Raw genomic sequence first — 16,550 nt, 5'->3', positions numbered from 1 at the left:
TAGTGTTAGGTGCTTTAGTCAGGGGTAAATGAAGGGGAATGGATCTGGGTGGGTTGCTCTTCGGAGGGTCAGTGTGGACTTGTTGGACCGAAGGGCCTGTTTCCACACTGTAGGGAATCTAATCTAATCTCATGTTCATGAATTGATTTTGTGCTGTATTGAGTTCCAACTTGCATACAAATCAACTTGTGAATGTTCTTGGGAACACAACCTGTTCACAATTCGGACACTACCTGCAATCTTCTGGATCAGAGGTACAGACACTACCCACTGCACCACAACACCTCGGCATACTATGTATTCAAATCAGTCTTTGAGTTCTCAACAAGGCCACAGGGTAATTGGTTAAATTTGCATGCAAAATATGCCAATCTACATAGTAACGAATATTAGTCAGTTGTCTCGCTTATGAATAAACTGAAACAAGAGGCTGATATAGATACCACTTTTATTTAACTTAGTCTCAACACTGCCCTATTCCTTACCAACACAACAGATCTATGAGGTATATACTCCATTCAAAATATAATAAAACTTGATAACAAGAAGACTATTTAACTTGACTGTCTAACAAATTGTGAAGCATTGATGGTATTTATTATGAAACGTCATGCTTGGAATAAATCCTAACAGTTTATCATGAATAAATTTACATATATTTGTAAGCAATCTTAACTCAGGCACACATAGCTGTGATTAAGTATCATTAATATTGCTGCAGCACCACTGTAAATTTGAAATGTAGTCTATCAAGCGTTTGGGAATCGCTACTATTAAATGTTACAGTCTTTCCTCCAGTACTTATAAAACATTCATTGGGCTGACATTTATGTTGATACATCGTGCTAAATGTTTCTTAAAGAAATTTTGTAATCATAGCATAGCTCAGAACAAAAAGATGTTGTTTGACCCATCGAGTCCAAATTAGCTCTTTCAAAGACTTATCCAGTTTGTCATATGCCTTCCACAAATCTCTTACAAATATTTTTCCAGTTTGAAGGACACTCTTGACTTTGTTTACACCACTACATCAGAAGGGTCCATTCCACTTTCTAACCAGTTTTACAATAATGTGTTGCCTTTGGTCTCGATACAGGGAGGTGATAGCATGGTATTATTGCTGGACTATTAATCCAGAGACCCAGTTAATATTCTGGGGGACCCAAGTTCAAATCCTACCATGACAGATGGTGGAATTTGAACTCAATAAAAATCTGGAATGAAGAGCCTAATGATGACGATTGTTGGAAAAACCTATCTGGTTCACTGAAGCCCATATCCCTCTATACCCTTCCTGTTCATATCTCCATCCGGATGCCTTTTAAATATTGTACAAGCCTCCATGGGTTCCTCTGGTAGCTCATTTCCTCTGCATAAAAAGGTTGCCCTTTGATCTCTTGTATATCTTTCTCCTCTCACTTCAACACATTGTGTAGGTGTTCTTCTTCCTCTTTTTGCAGTTCTGGTGTGCTGCAGTGTGTTGTGGCTCTTTTGAATAGTGTCTTGATGCAACTTCTTTTGTATGTGTTGGGTTGGTTACTTTCGTAGTAACTACACAATGTATTCGCCAAAAATGGATACCCCACAATTTCATCAACAGATGCCTAAGGGAAAGACAACGGAACGAGGACATGCCACAACCCAAAGGACTAGCCACACTACCATACTTCATGAGCATTTCCGAACTGACAGCCAGACTACTGCGACCACTAGGACTCATAACAGCACACAAACCAACAGCCACGCTCAGACAACAACTCACCAGAATGAAGGACCTGATACCCAGCATGAGCAAAACCAATGTAGTGTACAAAATCCCATGCAAGGGCTGTACAAGACATTACATAGGACAAACAGGAAGGCAGCTAATGATCCGCATCCATGAACACCAACTAGCCACGAAACGACATGACCAGCTATCCTTAGTAGTCACACACGCAGATGACAAGCAACAGTTAGAGGTGGGAAGGGGAAGAAACAGGCAGTGCAGGGTTCCCCTGTAGTCGTTCCCCTAAAAAATAAGTATGCAGCTTTGGAAACTGTTGGGGGGGACAGCCTTGCAGGTGTAAGCTGCAGTGAAGGGGTCTGTGGCTCTGAGATTCAGAAGGGAAAGGGGGAGAAGAAGAGAGCGCTAGTTATAGGGGACTCTCTAGTTAGAGGGACGGACAGGCGGTTCTGTGGACATGGGCGAGACTCTCGGATGGTTTGTTGCCTCCCGGGTGCTAGGGTCCGAGACGTCTCGGACCGTGTCTTCAGAATCCTTAAGGGGGAGGGTGTGCAGCCAGAAGTCGTGGTACACATTGGCACCAACGACATAGGTAGGAAGAGGGGCGGGGAGGTCATTCAAGAGCTCAAGGAGTTAGGCTGGAAGCTAAAAGCTAGGACAGACAGAGTCGTCATCTCTGGGTTGTTGCCGGTGCCACGTGACAGAGAGGCAAAGAATAGGGAGAGAGTGCAGTTGAACACGTGGCTGCAAGGATGGTGTAGGAGGGAGGGCTTCAGATATTTGGACAATTGGACTGCATTCTGGGGAAGGTGGGACCTGTATAAACAGGACGGGTTGCACCTGAACCAGAAGGGCACCAATATCCTGGGGGGTAGGTTTGCTAGCACTCTTCGGGGGGGTTTAAACTAATTTGGCAGGGGGATGGGATCCGGACTTGTAGTCCAGCAAGTAAGCTAGCTGTGTGTCAGGATGTCCAAGACTGTAGGGAGGCTGTGGAGAAGGTAGCACTGACAGGGACTACTTACGGACACAGAGATGGGCTCAAGTGCGTATACTTCAATGCAAGGAGTATCAGAAATAAGGTGGGTGAACTTAAGGCGTGGATCGGTACCTGGGACTACGATGTTGTAGCCATCACGGAAACATGGATAGATGAGGGACAGGAATGGCTGTTGGAGGTTCCTGGTTACAGATGTTTCAGTAAGATTAGGGAGGGTGGTAAAAAAGGAGGGGGGGTGGCATTGCTAATTAGAAATGGTATAACGGCTGCAGAAAGGAAGTTTGAGGGAGATCTGCCTCTGGAGGTAGTATGGGCTGAAGTCAGAAATAGGAAAGGTGCAGTCACCTTGTTGGGTGTTTATTATAGGCCCCCCAATAGCAGCAAAGATGTGGAGAAACAGATTGGGAAACAGATTTTGGAAAGGTGCAGAAGCCACAGGGTCGTAGTCATGGGCGACTTCAACTTCCCAAATATTGATTGGAAGCTCTTTAGATCAAGTAGATTGGATGGGGCGGTGTTTGTGCAGTGTGTCCAGGAAGCTTTTCTAACGCAGTATGTAGATTGTCCAACCAGAGGGGAGGCCATATTGGATTTGGTACTCGGTAACGAACCGGGACAAGTGGTGGGCTTGTTAGTGGGTGAACATTTTGGTGATGGCGACCACAATTCTGTCACTTTCACCTTGGTTATGGAGAGGGATAGGTGCACACAACAAGGAAGTTTTTACAATTGGGGGAAGGGAAATTACGATGCTGTAAGACAGGATTTGAGGAGCATACGTTGGGAGCATAGGCTGTCAGGGAAGGATGTGGTGGAAATGTGGGACTTTTTCAAGGAGCAGATACGACGTGTCCTTGATATGTATGTACCGATCAGGCAGGAAAGAAATGGTCGTGTGAGGGAGCCTTGGTTGACGAGGGAGGTTGAATGTCTAGTAAAGAGGAAGAAGGAGGCTTACATAAGGTTGAGGAAACAGGGTTCAGACAGAGCAGTGGAGGGATACAGGATAGCCAGAAGGGACCTGAAGAAAGGGATTAGGAGAGCTAAGAGAGGGCATGAAAAATCCCTGGCGGATAGGATCAAGGATAACCCCAAGGCATTCTATGCGTATGTGAGAAACCTGAGAATGACGAGAACGAGGGTAGGTCCGATCAAGGACAGTGGTGGGAGACTGTGTATTGAGTCGGAAGAGATAGGAGAGGTCTTGAACAAGTACTTCTCTTCAGTATTTACGAACGAGAGGGACTGTATTGTTGAAGAGGAGAGTGTGAAACGGACTGATAAGCTAGAAGAGATATCTGTTAGGAAGGAAGATGTGTTGGACATTTTGAACAACTTGAGGATAGACAAGTCCCCCGGGCCTGACGGGATATATCCTAGGATTATGTGGGAAGCAAGAGAGGAAATTGCAGTACCGTTGGCAATGATCTTCTCGTCTTCACTGGCAACGGGGGTGGTACCAGGGGACTGGAGAGTAGCGAATGTTGTGCCCCTGTTCAAAAAAGGGAATAGGGATAACCCCGGGAATTACAGGCCAGTTAGTCTTACTTCTGTGGTAGGCAAAGTAATGGAAAGGGTACTGAGGGATAGGATTTACGAGTATCTGGAACGGCACTGCTTGATTAGGGACAGCCAGCACGGATTTGTGAAGGGTAGGTCTTGCCTTACAAGTCTTATTGAATTCTTCGAGGAGGTGACCAAGCATGTGGATGAGGGTAGAGCAGTGGATGTAGTGTACATGGATTTTAGTAAGGCATTTGATAAGGTTCCCCATGGTAGGCTTATGCGGAAAGTCAGGAGGCATGGGATAGAGGGAAATTTGGCCAATTGGATAGAAAACTGGCTAACCGGTCGAAGGCAGAGAGTGGTGGTAGATGGTAAATATTCAGCATGGAGTCCAGTTACAAGTGGAGTTCCGCAGGGATCAGTTCTGGGCCCTCTGCTGTTTGTAATTTTTATTAATGACTTAGATGAGGGAGTCGAAGGGTGGGTCAGTAAATTTGCAGATGATACAAAGATAGGTGGAGTTGTGGACAGTGAGGAGGGCTGTTGTCGGCTGCAGAGGGACTTAGATATGATGCAGAGCTGGGCTGAGGAGTGGCAGATGGAGTTCAACCCTGCCAAGTGTGAAGTTGTCCATTTTGGAAGAACAAATAAGAATGCGGAATACAGGGTTAATGGTAGGGTTCTTGGTCAGGTGGAGGAACAGAGGGATCTTGGGGTCTATGTACATAGATCTTTGAAGGTTGCCACTCAGGTGGATAGAGTTTGTAAGAAGGCCTATGGAGTATTATCGTTCATTAGCAGAGGGATTGAATTCAAGAGTCGTGAGGTGATGTTGCAGCTGTACAGGACTTTGGTTAGGCCACATTTGGAGTACTGTGTGCAGTTCTGGTCGCCTCACTTTAGGAAAGATGTGGAAGCTTTGGAGAGGGTGCAGAGAAGATTTACCAGGATGTTGCCTGGAATGGAGAGTAGGTCATACGAGGATAGGTTGAGAGTTCTCGGCCTTTTCTCGTTGGAACGGCGAAGGATGAGGGGTGACTTGATAGAGGTTTATAAGATGATCAGAGGAATAGATAGAGTAGACAGTCAGAAACTTTTTCCCCGGGTACAACAGAGTGTTACAAGGGGACATAAATTTAAGGTGAAGGGTGGAAGGTATAGGGGAGATGTCAGGGGTGGGTTCTTCACCCAGAGAGTGGTGGGGGCATGGAATGCGCTGCCCGTGGGAGTGGTAGAGTCAGATTCATTGGCGACCTTTAAGCGGCATTTGGATAGGTACATGGATGGGTGCTTAATCTAGGATAGAAGTTCGGCACAACATCGTGGGCCGAAGGGCCTGTTCTGTGCTGTATTGTTCTATGTTCTATGTTCTATGTTCTATGTTCTATGTTCTATGTTCTATGAATTCGACTGGGACAACACTACTATTATAGGACAAGCCAAACAGAGAACAGCCAGGGAATTCCTAGAGGCATGGCACTCATCCACAGATTCTATCAATAAGTACATCGATTAGGACCCAATATACCGACCACTGCAACGGACAGCTGGAACTGACAACCAGAAGCGGCAGATTCAAACTACTATAAATGCCGGAGGAAAGATCACAGAAGCGCTTCACAGGAGGCTCCCAAGCACTGAGGATGTCACCTAGACAGGGGACGAAATGTCTGCAACACAAATTCCCAGCTCGGCGAACAGAACCACAACATACTGTGGGTGTTGCAAATCTAAATCAAGATCAAAAAGTGCTGGAAAAGTGCAGCAAGTCTGACAGCATTTGTGAGGAGCGAAACAGAAGTTTATGTTTCAGAACTGAGCAGCGGAGTTTGGGGAGAGAATTTCTGAACATGAAGTCTATCCAGCCGGTGTCGTAGTCACCAACAGCAGAACAAAGCAACAAAAGGCTGGAATTTCCAGAATGCCAGGTTGATGGTGGATTGTTGGGCTGGATGAGGTCACAGAGATAGGGATTGAATACTTTAAAATGTGATTTAGTGATAGGCATAGTTTAATAATGGCAAAGTTTCATGACTCATCCCTTTGGGTAATTTTTGGGGCTGATAAGTTTATAAGACTTGTGTTTATATAATGCATTTTATGGCCTCAAAGAGTTCCAAATATTTTCTAGCCAATTAAGTACTTTTAAAGTGTATCACTGGTATAGCGTCAGAAAATATCAGCTGATATGACAAGGTGATGATGAGCAGGTAATCTTTTTCAATAATATTGGCGGGGGGATAAATATGGGCCAAGGTATTGCAGATAGATATTCTTGGAAATAATATTTGGTTCATCCATCTCAGAGGGTAGAAGAAGTCTTGTTTTAACATCTCAGTGCCGCCCCCACAAAAAAAAACCTCCAAGTGTGCATTTCGATCTCTGTACTGGAGTGGAATGTCAACCAAGATGATGCGCTATCAAATTTCTGGAAACTTGAATCTGCAGAGTTCAGACTCAATGCTGAGAGTGCTTCCAACTGAGCCATGCAGACATGGGTAGTTCTGTGGTGTGTGAATGTAGCACATCAAAAAATCTGAATTGAACTCTGCTAGACTGAGGTTGTGACAGAATGTTCAGTTGCTGAGACCATGTTAGAGATCACTGATAAAAGACATGTTTGTACTACATGAGAGGTAAGTAGGATTGTCAATCAAGCTCAATGTGTGGCAAACTTGCATGTACTGGAAGCTACATGTAGTAATACACAGGGCCTGTTCTTTGTAGACAGGTTCCTCTTTTAATCAGAAACAACGACATTAGGTGCTGTAAAAGCTCAACAGGTCTGGCAACATCTGTGAAAGAAATCAGAGTTAATGTTTCAGGTCCAGTGACCCTTCTTCAGCACTTCCATTTTTAGTCAACCGGTTTAGATATATTGGGACACAGCTCTGGGACAGGTGGCATTTGAACTTGGACCTTCTGGCTCACAGGTAAGTTCACTACCACTGTGCCACAGGAGTCTTTGCAAGCAGAAAGAACAGACATTCACACACTGCACCTGTTTCAACTCAACGAAATAGATGACAGCCATTTGCTGGCTCATTCCTCAAGGCAATGCCTTGACCAGTCAGAGTTAAATTTAAAATGTATGTAGAGCTTGACAGTTAACTGTCAGTTATCATCTAACTGGTACATTCTAGCAATCAGAGTCTATTACCAACCAATCCACACTCTCCTGCCATACAGTATCAACGCTGTCTTCTCTTTACGTTGCTATTGCTTGTGAATTGAGGGCAGGCCAAAAATAGCTGAGACAAAGTGTTTTTTTTTTAACAGCGCTAGTCAAGTTCTGTTACTGTCAAATGACTATGTTAGAGATACTGAATATGTTAAATACGCATTCAACAGTTGTCTTACCGGTGTCGAACAGGTGCTCTTTCACTGTATCAGAATCCCTATAGATGTGATGGGCAAGATACACAGGTATTATAGTGGATCAATACAACCCAGTTAACCAATATTCCCTTCACACATGGAAAGTAACAGGCAGCTGTGTGTAACATTGATCCTGACAGCTTCACATGTAAACAATGTACTGACACCTTTGGGGCTCATTGTGGGTTTTAATGTGAATTATTTCATACTATCTCTGCACGGACCTAAATAGTTTGCAGTCGACTTATTGGATACTTTTCAATGAAGATCATGAAGATTATTTGGTGCTTGCTGTTCAACATCATGAGACATGGCTCACATCGATCAACCCTTTTAAAATTAAGGCAGAAACATTTCTTGCTGGTAGAATATACTGCTTCATAGAATCCTTACCACGTGGAAGCAGGTCATTCGGCCCATTGAGTCCATACAGACTCCTGAAGAACATCCCACCCAGACTCACCCCCCACTACTTTATAACCCTGCATTTCTCATGGCTAACCCAACTAACCTGCAAATTCCTGGACACCACGGGCAATTTAGTACGGCCAATCCACCTAACCTGCACATCATTGGACTGTGGGAGGAAACCCACACTGACACGGGGAGAATGTGCAAACTCCACACAGACAGTCGCCCGAGGGTGGAATCGAACCCAAGTCCCTGGCTAACCACTGAACCACCATGCCACTCCCTTTATATTAAACAAGGGATCGCTAGAACCATGTGTTAAGTTGGGTTCAGCCATTACTGTTGCAGGTAGGTCTTCTGGAACGTGATGTTTGCATTCTTGTGTAACCCCGTGTTATCGAAAAATTGTGCCTTAGAGACAGCGCTTAAAGTGTTGGCGATGTAATCGCATTACAGCCAACACATTTTAAAAGTTTGTGCTTTAGAAACAATGTCCCCAATTTGTCAATCGCGTCACAGTGAATTCACATTAACGAAATACTCATTATAGGAGGACGACCTGTATTGGTTAATGTGAGGGCGTGATTACGATTCCACAGGATTTACTGTCCCCCGTATCTGTTGTTTACTGTTCATTTTCATTTGGGATGTTACAATGCATGGAGTGAGCAGCAGAGCAGATGTCACAGCTTAGACCTTCATGTGTGGTCGGATGTGCTGTGTGGCAAATGACCCCTGCGATTCTTCCCTGTCTCTTCTGTCAGGTGGTGCGGCTGGTGTTCGAAAGAGGACAGCAGGCATCAGCTGGGACTCCCAGTTCTGAAGGCCACCAGGGACCCATTCGCACTGACAGTCAGCACAGGAAACAAGAGGAATATCCCAACGATTCCATGGCAACCACCTTATCAGCACCCAAAGACTACAGCTTCATGACAGATGGTAGGAATTTTTTTTTAGGTGCAGAATAATTTATAATTTATGCCCATTGCGCCGAAAGAAATAAAGTGTGGAGAGAATGTTAAAATTGACAACATCGACTGTTGTTATTAATTTATAGATAAAGCACACCCTTTTCCTCCCAGTCAAACCCTATCAAACCTATAAGGCAACTGGTTTAACTAGAAGTGTTAACAAACATTATGTTTTGTAAATGCTCGTCATGTATTCTGAATAATTACAGCTAAAGTATGGTTGTACATACATAACAAAATGGAAATATTTGATTGATGCAATGTAGATTGTCAAACTGACATCCTTCAAAGTGTTCCACATTCTAGGTGACCCTGGTTACATTTAATTCCAGGGCATGTGAGTGACACTGGAAAAGGGTGTTATAGTGGTATCATTGGGTGAATAATGCAGAGGCCCAGGGACATGGGTGCTGGTGGGATTTAAATTTAATTAAACCCTAGAATTGAAAGCTAGAATCAGTCACAGAAACCATGAAACTACCATCAATTGTTGTGAAGCCACGTCTGGTTTATGATTAGAGGAAATCTGGGCTTGCCCAGTTCGGCCTACACTGTGGCTTCATGATGCAGAGTAATGAGGATGACCCTCACCCACCCTCTGAAATGGCTGTGTGAGCTACTTCAAGGACAATTAAGGACAGACAACAAATGCTGGCCTTGTTAACAACGTCCATTTCACATAAAAGACGAAAAATATTTTACAACAAATCAACTCCTCATGTTGCCTGTACTGTGGAAGTTCAGAGCATCCTGTTTTGCTCCATGATGTTTCTGATGGCAGTATGGATCCTGTACAATGCAGATATTTTCTAATCAATGTGTCAGAGATGTTATTGCACTCTTCTGGAACAGGTGGGTACTTGAACTTGGACCAGAGATAGCGACAGTACCACAAGAGCCCTCTACATAAGGTATACTGTCCTCGTGAGATGGGCCAAGTGTAGAGTGGTCTTATCACCAATTAGCTAATCCCAGGTGCATCATGTTGCCAGACTGGCTGGCTGGTACAGGATGCAAGTGTTATGGCTACTGCCAAAATAATGGGCATTTCCCACCTCTGGGCATAATCACACACCCTCTGCACAATTTGGCTCATATATCACCCATGAATATGTCACTACCTATGACACTGGGGGGACAGCAGATGGCCTTGCAGGTGACCTTAAGCAGCTTTGGATCTCTCGGGCACTGCTTTTGTTTGCATTCTCTCAGCATGTGAATTGGTTAGCTCAGTTGGCTGGGTGGCTAGTTTGTGATGCCAAAGGTGTGGGTTCAATTTTTACACCAGCTGAGGTTATCACAAAAGTCCCAACTTCTTAACCTCTCTCCTTGCCTGAGGCGTGCTGACCAGTTGGGTCTCTGTCAGGAGAGCCATGATATGGAGGTGCCAGTGTTGGACTGGGGTGGACAAAGTCAGAAGTCACATGACATCAGGTTATAGACTGGAGGGGTAACCTTACCGAGGTTTATAAAATCATGAGGGGCATAGATAGGATAAATAGACAAGGTCTTTTACCTGGGGTGGGGGAGTCCAGAATTAGAGGACATAGGTTTAGGGTGAGAGAGGAAAGATATAAAATGGACCTAAGGGGCAACTTTTTTCATGCAGGGGATCGTACGTGTATGGAGTGAGTTGCCAGAGGAAGTGGTGGAGGCTAGTACAATTACTGCATTTAAAAGGCATCTAGATGGGTATATGAACCGGAAGGGTTTAGAGGGACATTGGCCAAGTGCTGGAAAATAGGACTAGATTGGGTTAGGCTATCTGGTCGGCATGGACGAGTTGGACCGAAGGGTCTGTTTCTGTGGTGTATGTCTCTTTGACTCTGTGACTGTAAGTTTATTTGAAACTGCAAGGTTTTGGAGCGATGCTCCAACATAGTCACTTGATGAAACATCAAAGATTGTTCCTACTGCCCAGGATTGTGAGTAAACCTTATCTTTTCCATCAGCCATCTAATTGTTCCATGCCTTAGAAATATTTGAACATTTGGGAAAACTCTGTTGATTCATCCCATTGGAATATTTTGTCATTGGTCCAAGATCATCGCAACCATTGATGAAAAGACACCCTAAACTCAAAAAAAGCTCATGACATTTCCTAATATTGCTTGTCATTCTTACCACTTACCTCTGGCTGTGGTGTGCTCAGTTACAGCAGAACCCCTGAAATGGGACAACCTCACTTTGTCAGATAAACGCAGTTAACATCCTCATGTTCTTGGAATGTGGGAGACACGGGAAAGCCATTCCTCGTACTCACCCATTCCTCACAGACATGACAGGCATTGAACTGCAATAGGACAGGTAGGCCAGATCTGGTCAGATGACAGAGTTCTTTCGCTGAAGAATATGAGTGAACCAGTTGGTCTTTTGAAAACCGAACAGCTTTGGAGAAACATTTTCCTTCTGGTGCTAGTCCACAAATGAACAGGTTTATTAAATACAATTTTAAAAATCGGAATAGGGGGATTTGTACACGTGATCCAAAGTTTCTGTTCCAACATGATAACTGTTTGACTGTTCAGTGTGTACCAATGCCCACTGAGAGTGATTTATTCTGAATAAACCATTAATTCCACACCTTAAATATGAGACTGTGCATAGGTTTGCAAGTACAATGTTTCCTCCTCTCCTGAATTTCTGTTCTGTTTTCTAGGCATGTATGAAACTATAGGTCATTTTGATTAAAATAATGGTCCCTACCTGCATAATCAGCACTGAGTTTGAAGCCAGAGCATGGGAGAATTACAGCATTTGTTTGACAATGAATTTCTGCTCCTTGTTAAACTCGTGCATTTGACAGAAAGACACTTTCTTACATTCCTACAGCTCAGGCAATAATTTCAGGGAATGGATCCAAGAGGGCAGGAAGACTCAAGACCAATCTCACAGACACAGTCTGATATTTGTTGACTCATTAATCTGAAAATGTAGCTTCAGTATTAGAAAAGTGCTGTTGTAAATGTGGCTGCTTTAAAGACAGCATATGTTTCGCCATGTGGAGCTTTGCTGTGGTAGTGTCTCTACCTCTGAACCAGAAGGCTCAGGTTCATGTCCTATCAACTCTAAAGGTGCATTATAACATGTCTGAGCAAGCTTATTAGAAAATATCCACATCTTGCCAATAGCACCGATGAAATCTGCTTGAGAGAAATAAAAATCTGGCATTCTAAAATAGTTTTACACTTAAATCTCTATACTGCTGATAACCATCACACTCTTTAACACTGATAGAAATTAATTAATCCTGCAAATGCAAGACATCTGCATAGATAAATGTTTTTTTACAAACATGAGACAGATACAAGATTACACAGAATAATTAATACATTTCAGAAATAGACCTCCCTGCGGTAACATTTTAATGAATTCAATTATTACCTGAAATGCTGATTAAATTACTACCTGCAGGACCATTCTTTCAACTCTGAACATAGAACTAGATTCAAAGTGCTGGGTGTCAAAGACCAACACATCGTCACCTTCTGTGAGATGAGTAGTGAATGGCAATAATGCAGTAATTATACTTTCCAAATAAGTTATAAATTTAAATGATTTAAGATCTGATCAAAATTATTCCTATGCTGGTTTGCATGTTAAAGAACCTTTCTCAACCTTCATTTCCTCAATGTTTATGAAATATATAAGATACTTGAAGTGGAGTTTAATGTAATGGCCTGGTTATTATCGTTAGAACAATGGAACAGATTGGAGGATCATGAATGGAAGGACAGATTCTCTATTATAATTTTATTAGAGTATAAGACCCTGTTATGTTTCAATATGCATGTTCCTTCTGAACAGTTATAACATCCCTAAACTCCATCTATACATATATAAATTACCAGAAACCCATCAAGTCATTGTTGAGACTATGTATTTTACACATTGTTAGTTCTATAGAGCTCTCCATCCAATAGCAGTAGCTATACAAAATGGCACCCCGATGAACCAGAAAGTTAGTGAGCACAGGACAACCAGTGTTTTTCAATCGTAATTGTGAAAATATGAATGAAGGTCCCTCAGTTTGAGAAGGGTTAAGTTGATCTCTTGTAGACTCACTTCATCAGATCTCTGTAATCTCCTTTAATCAAAGAACCCACTGTCAACTCTGCATTCCTCCAACTCAAGTCTCTTGTGCATTCCCCACTTCCAATACCATTCTTTGTCAAATGCCACTCCTGTGATGTACCCTGAGATGTTTTACAACAGTAAGGGCTATGTATAACTGCAGGTTGTTGGTGTCCTCAGGCAAACATGGAGGATTAATATTATTCTGAGTGGAGTGAGGGGAGAATAAAGGCAAAAATCATACTGTCCCACTCTGATTGTACAACAGTTCAGCGTCAGTTTTCCTATCCACACTCCCTGAGTGAGTCTCCCCCTTGGTAGCACAGCATTTCTGAATTGAGATGGCAATTGCTGATTAAGTGAGGATGTGCCACAATGTTTGCGATACACTTTGCACTGTCAAGAGCTCCCGATGAAGGGCTCTTGCCCGAAATGCCGATTCTCCTCTTCTCGAATGCTGCCTGACCCACCGTGCTTTTCCAGCAACACACTCTCAACTGTGAAGAACCAGTTCACTTGCTGAGGTGTACGCAAATTGTTCATAGGCTTTGCCAAAAACGGCACCGGACTGTTCTTCCACCTAAATTGAACCCTCTTTCTCACAGTTGGTGCCCATTTTAGCTTGATAATTGTGAGCAAATGGAGGGTTAAGTTTTCAGCTGAAGCTTCACAGAAGATGCACTCGAGGCGGAATCACTGAGTACATTCAAGAAAGAGATTGGTAATTTTTTAAAATATTAAAAGCATCAAATAATATGGAGAGAAAGTGGGAATATGGCATTGAGATAGAGGATGAGTCATGGTCATACTGAATGGCAGAACAGGCTCAAAGGCCTGAATAGCCTTCTCCTGCTCTTAGTTTCTACATTGTTCACTTAAACAAAGAACAAACTCCAGTACAATACAAGAACAGGTACCTCAGCCCATCAAAACGCTGGTGACACATAACGTCTTTCTAAACCGGAAAGCTTTTGCCTCTACACCGTCCATATCCCTCTATACGTGCCTGCTAATATCTGTCAAGATGCCTCTTAAACATTGCTATTGTATCTGCTTCTACCACCTCCTCTGGCTGCGCATTCCAGGCACTTACCACACTCGGTGTAAAAACTTTCCATCTAGGCATCCCCTTTAAACTTTCAGCCTTTTACTTTAACTGACATTTCTACCCTGGGAGAATGACTCCATCTATCCATTCTATCCATGCCTCTCATCATTTTGTAAACATTTATCAGGTTGCCCCCCTCTTCCTCCAACATTCAATTGAAAACAGACCAAGTCTGTCCAATCTCTCCACATAAGTAATAGCCTCCAAACCAGGCTGCATCATGGTTAACCTCTCCACAGACTCCACATTCTTTTGGTACTTTGGCGATCAGAGCTGCCTCAGATTAATCCCAGACATGCCATGGTTTCAACCCAGATTGACTCAGTATGCTCTATTCACAAGACTTTATTTCCCTGGCAATTTACTATATAAAACAATTTGCCTAATCTTTTTGTAGACAGTTTGAACTCTTCCAACTCTTCTCCACTTTGTGCTAGCAGTATTATGCAGCCAAATTATATTTTAATCATGAACAAGATACAATATAAAGCACCTTATGAACTAAAAATGTCCAAGTGATGGACCAATCACTCCAGATCTTTTCTCCTTCAGCCTGTGGGAATCATTTCACTTCATGTTTATTTGGAAAGAGCATACTACTTGTATAAAATGGAAATGCAGCAGACTATATAAATCAAAGAGGATATAAAGAACATAATACAAGTTGGGGAAAAGGAAATATGGGGGAGAAAAATGTTGCAAGGGATACCCAAACTGACAGCAATTTTATTTCTAAATATATTAAGGGAAAGAAAGTGGAAAAGGGGATCTTGGTCTCATTCAAGATTGAAGGTAATAATAGACGATATGGAAATAAATTATCTATTTTCACAAAAGAATACAATGCCAAAGGTTCATGAGAACCAAAGGTTAATCAAGAGGGTGAAATCGATAGATTGAAAATAATTTTCTCAATGTTTGCAAGAATGACAGGACTTATGAGAGATCAGTTTCCAGGATCTGCCTTATTAAAAGGAATAGATTAGGAAATTGCTGGCACATTTGTCATAACATCTCAAAACTCTCTGGATTCAGGACTTGCACCGAAGTTGCAAGCGTCATTCTAATATTAAAGAAGGGAAGAAGAGGTATGACAGATATCTGCAGACTTGGAGGTTCAGTATCAAATGTGAGGAAGTTACTCGAATCTATCATCAAGGTTTTGTTTGATGGATTGTTGTCCCGTGTACCTAAGTACAGTGAAATGTTTTGTTTTGCGAGCAGTTCAGGCAAATCATAGCAAATAAGGACATATAGACAGAGGGAGAGACAAAAAAAACTGCAGATGCTGGAATCCAAAGTAGACAGGCAGGAAGCTGGAAAGACACAGCAAGCCAGGCAGCATCAGCAGGGTGAGAAGTCAATGTTTCGGGTGTAACACTTCTTCAGGACGGGGTGGGGGGTGGGGGTTAAGGGGAGCAGCACAGGAGGTGTACAAAAGCAAGGTCAACATTAGGTGAGGCATGGTTATGTATATTGGAATGTAAGTAAATTAAGACACAGATCTCTGCTCTTTGCGAAGAGAAAGAACATGTACAAATTCTATGTCAATTCAACAAACCAGATGACAGCAATTTGCTGATTCATTTCCCAGGGCAGTGCTCTGATCAATCAGTGTCAATCTGCTTGATTTAACGTTTAAATGGAAAACTGACAGTTAACTGCCAATCCTCATTAATTGTTGCATTCTTTATGGCAACACCCCGGCAGTCAGAACACACTTACCGACCAATCAGCATTTTCCTCTGATACTGTATGAGTACTGTTTTTGAATTTGTATTTTTGCAAACTGTTCTGATTAGTGCAAGATGCAAAACACATGTCGTTTCTTCAACGATAATTAATATTATTTTGATGTTTGATGGACATCCTTGTATTCTTTTAACGTTTTGCATTGATATTGGATAGAGGTTAAAGTTGGGACCCTGTCATGGAAATAAGAACTGGTTATCTTTTTCTTTGGGACATTATTTAACTTTGTGATTTATATTCTTTGTATAACCTGCAAAACTGCATTTTTTTTGTAATGTCGAATTCATTTTCTCATAACATCAAATTTATATGTTTGCAAAAATATTTAAAGGACTGATCTAACTTTCAATGTGAAATGCTCAGTAAACCTAATTGGTTGCAGGGAGAGATTAATGTGCCCTCATATTTTAACCTCAAAACCCCAGTTTCTTTAATGTGGGAACTTTTTTTTTGAGGACTTTCAATCAGACCTTTACAACATTATGAATCCCTCCAGTGTGGAAAGACGTCATTTGGCCCATTGAGTCCATTCTGCCCTTCTAATGATCATCCCACTGTCCGACCTTATTTCCCATGGCTATCCCCCTAGCCTACATATTACTGGACACTATGGGCAACTTAGCA

At 42.5% G+C, this 16,550-nt stretch overlaps 1 protein-coding gene across 7 annotated transcripts in view; it reads left to right on the top strand.

The window, feature by feature from the left end:
• ptpn20 (protein tyrosine phosphatase non-receptor type 20) overlaps positions 1 to 16,550 on the top strand; it is a 436,259-nt gene that overhangs the window by 269,564 nt on the left and 150,145 nt on the right. For all 7 annotated transcript variants that reach the window (XM_072583170.1, XM_072583173.1, XM_072583172.1 and 4 more), the window contains one exon: positions 8,786 to 8,960. In XM_072583170.1, the coding sequence (XP_072439271.1) occupies positions 8,786 to 8,960 (175 nt within the window). The remainder of the gene's footprint in view (positions 1 to 8,785; positions 8,961 to 16,550) is intronic.

This window comes from Chiloscyllium punctatum, chromosome 13, assembly GCF_047496795.1.
Source record: "Chiloscyllium punctatum isolate Juve2018m chromosome 13, sChiPun1.3, whole genome shotgun sequence".
Classification (NCBI taxonomy): Eukaryota; Metazoa; Chordata; class Chondrichthyes; order Orectolobiformes; family Hemiscylliidae; genus Chiloscyllium; species Chiloscyllium punctatum.
The sequence above is the reverse complement of the archived record's forward strand: the minus strand, read 5'-3'. Positions and strand labels throughout refer to the sequence as shown.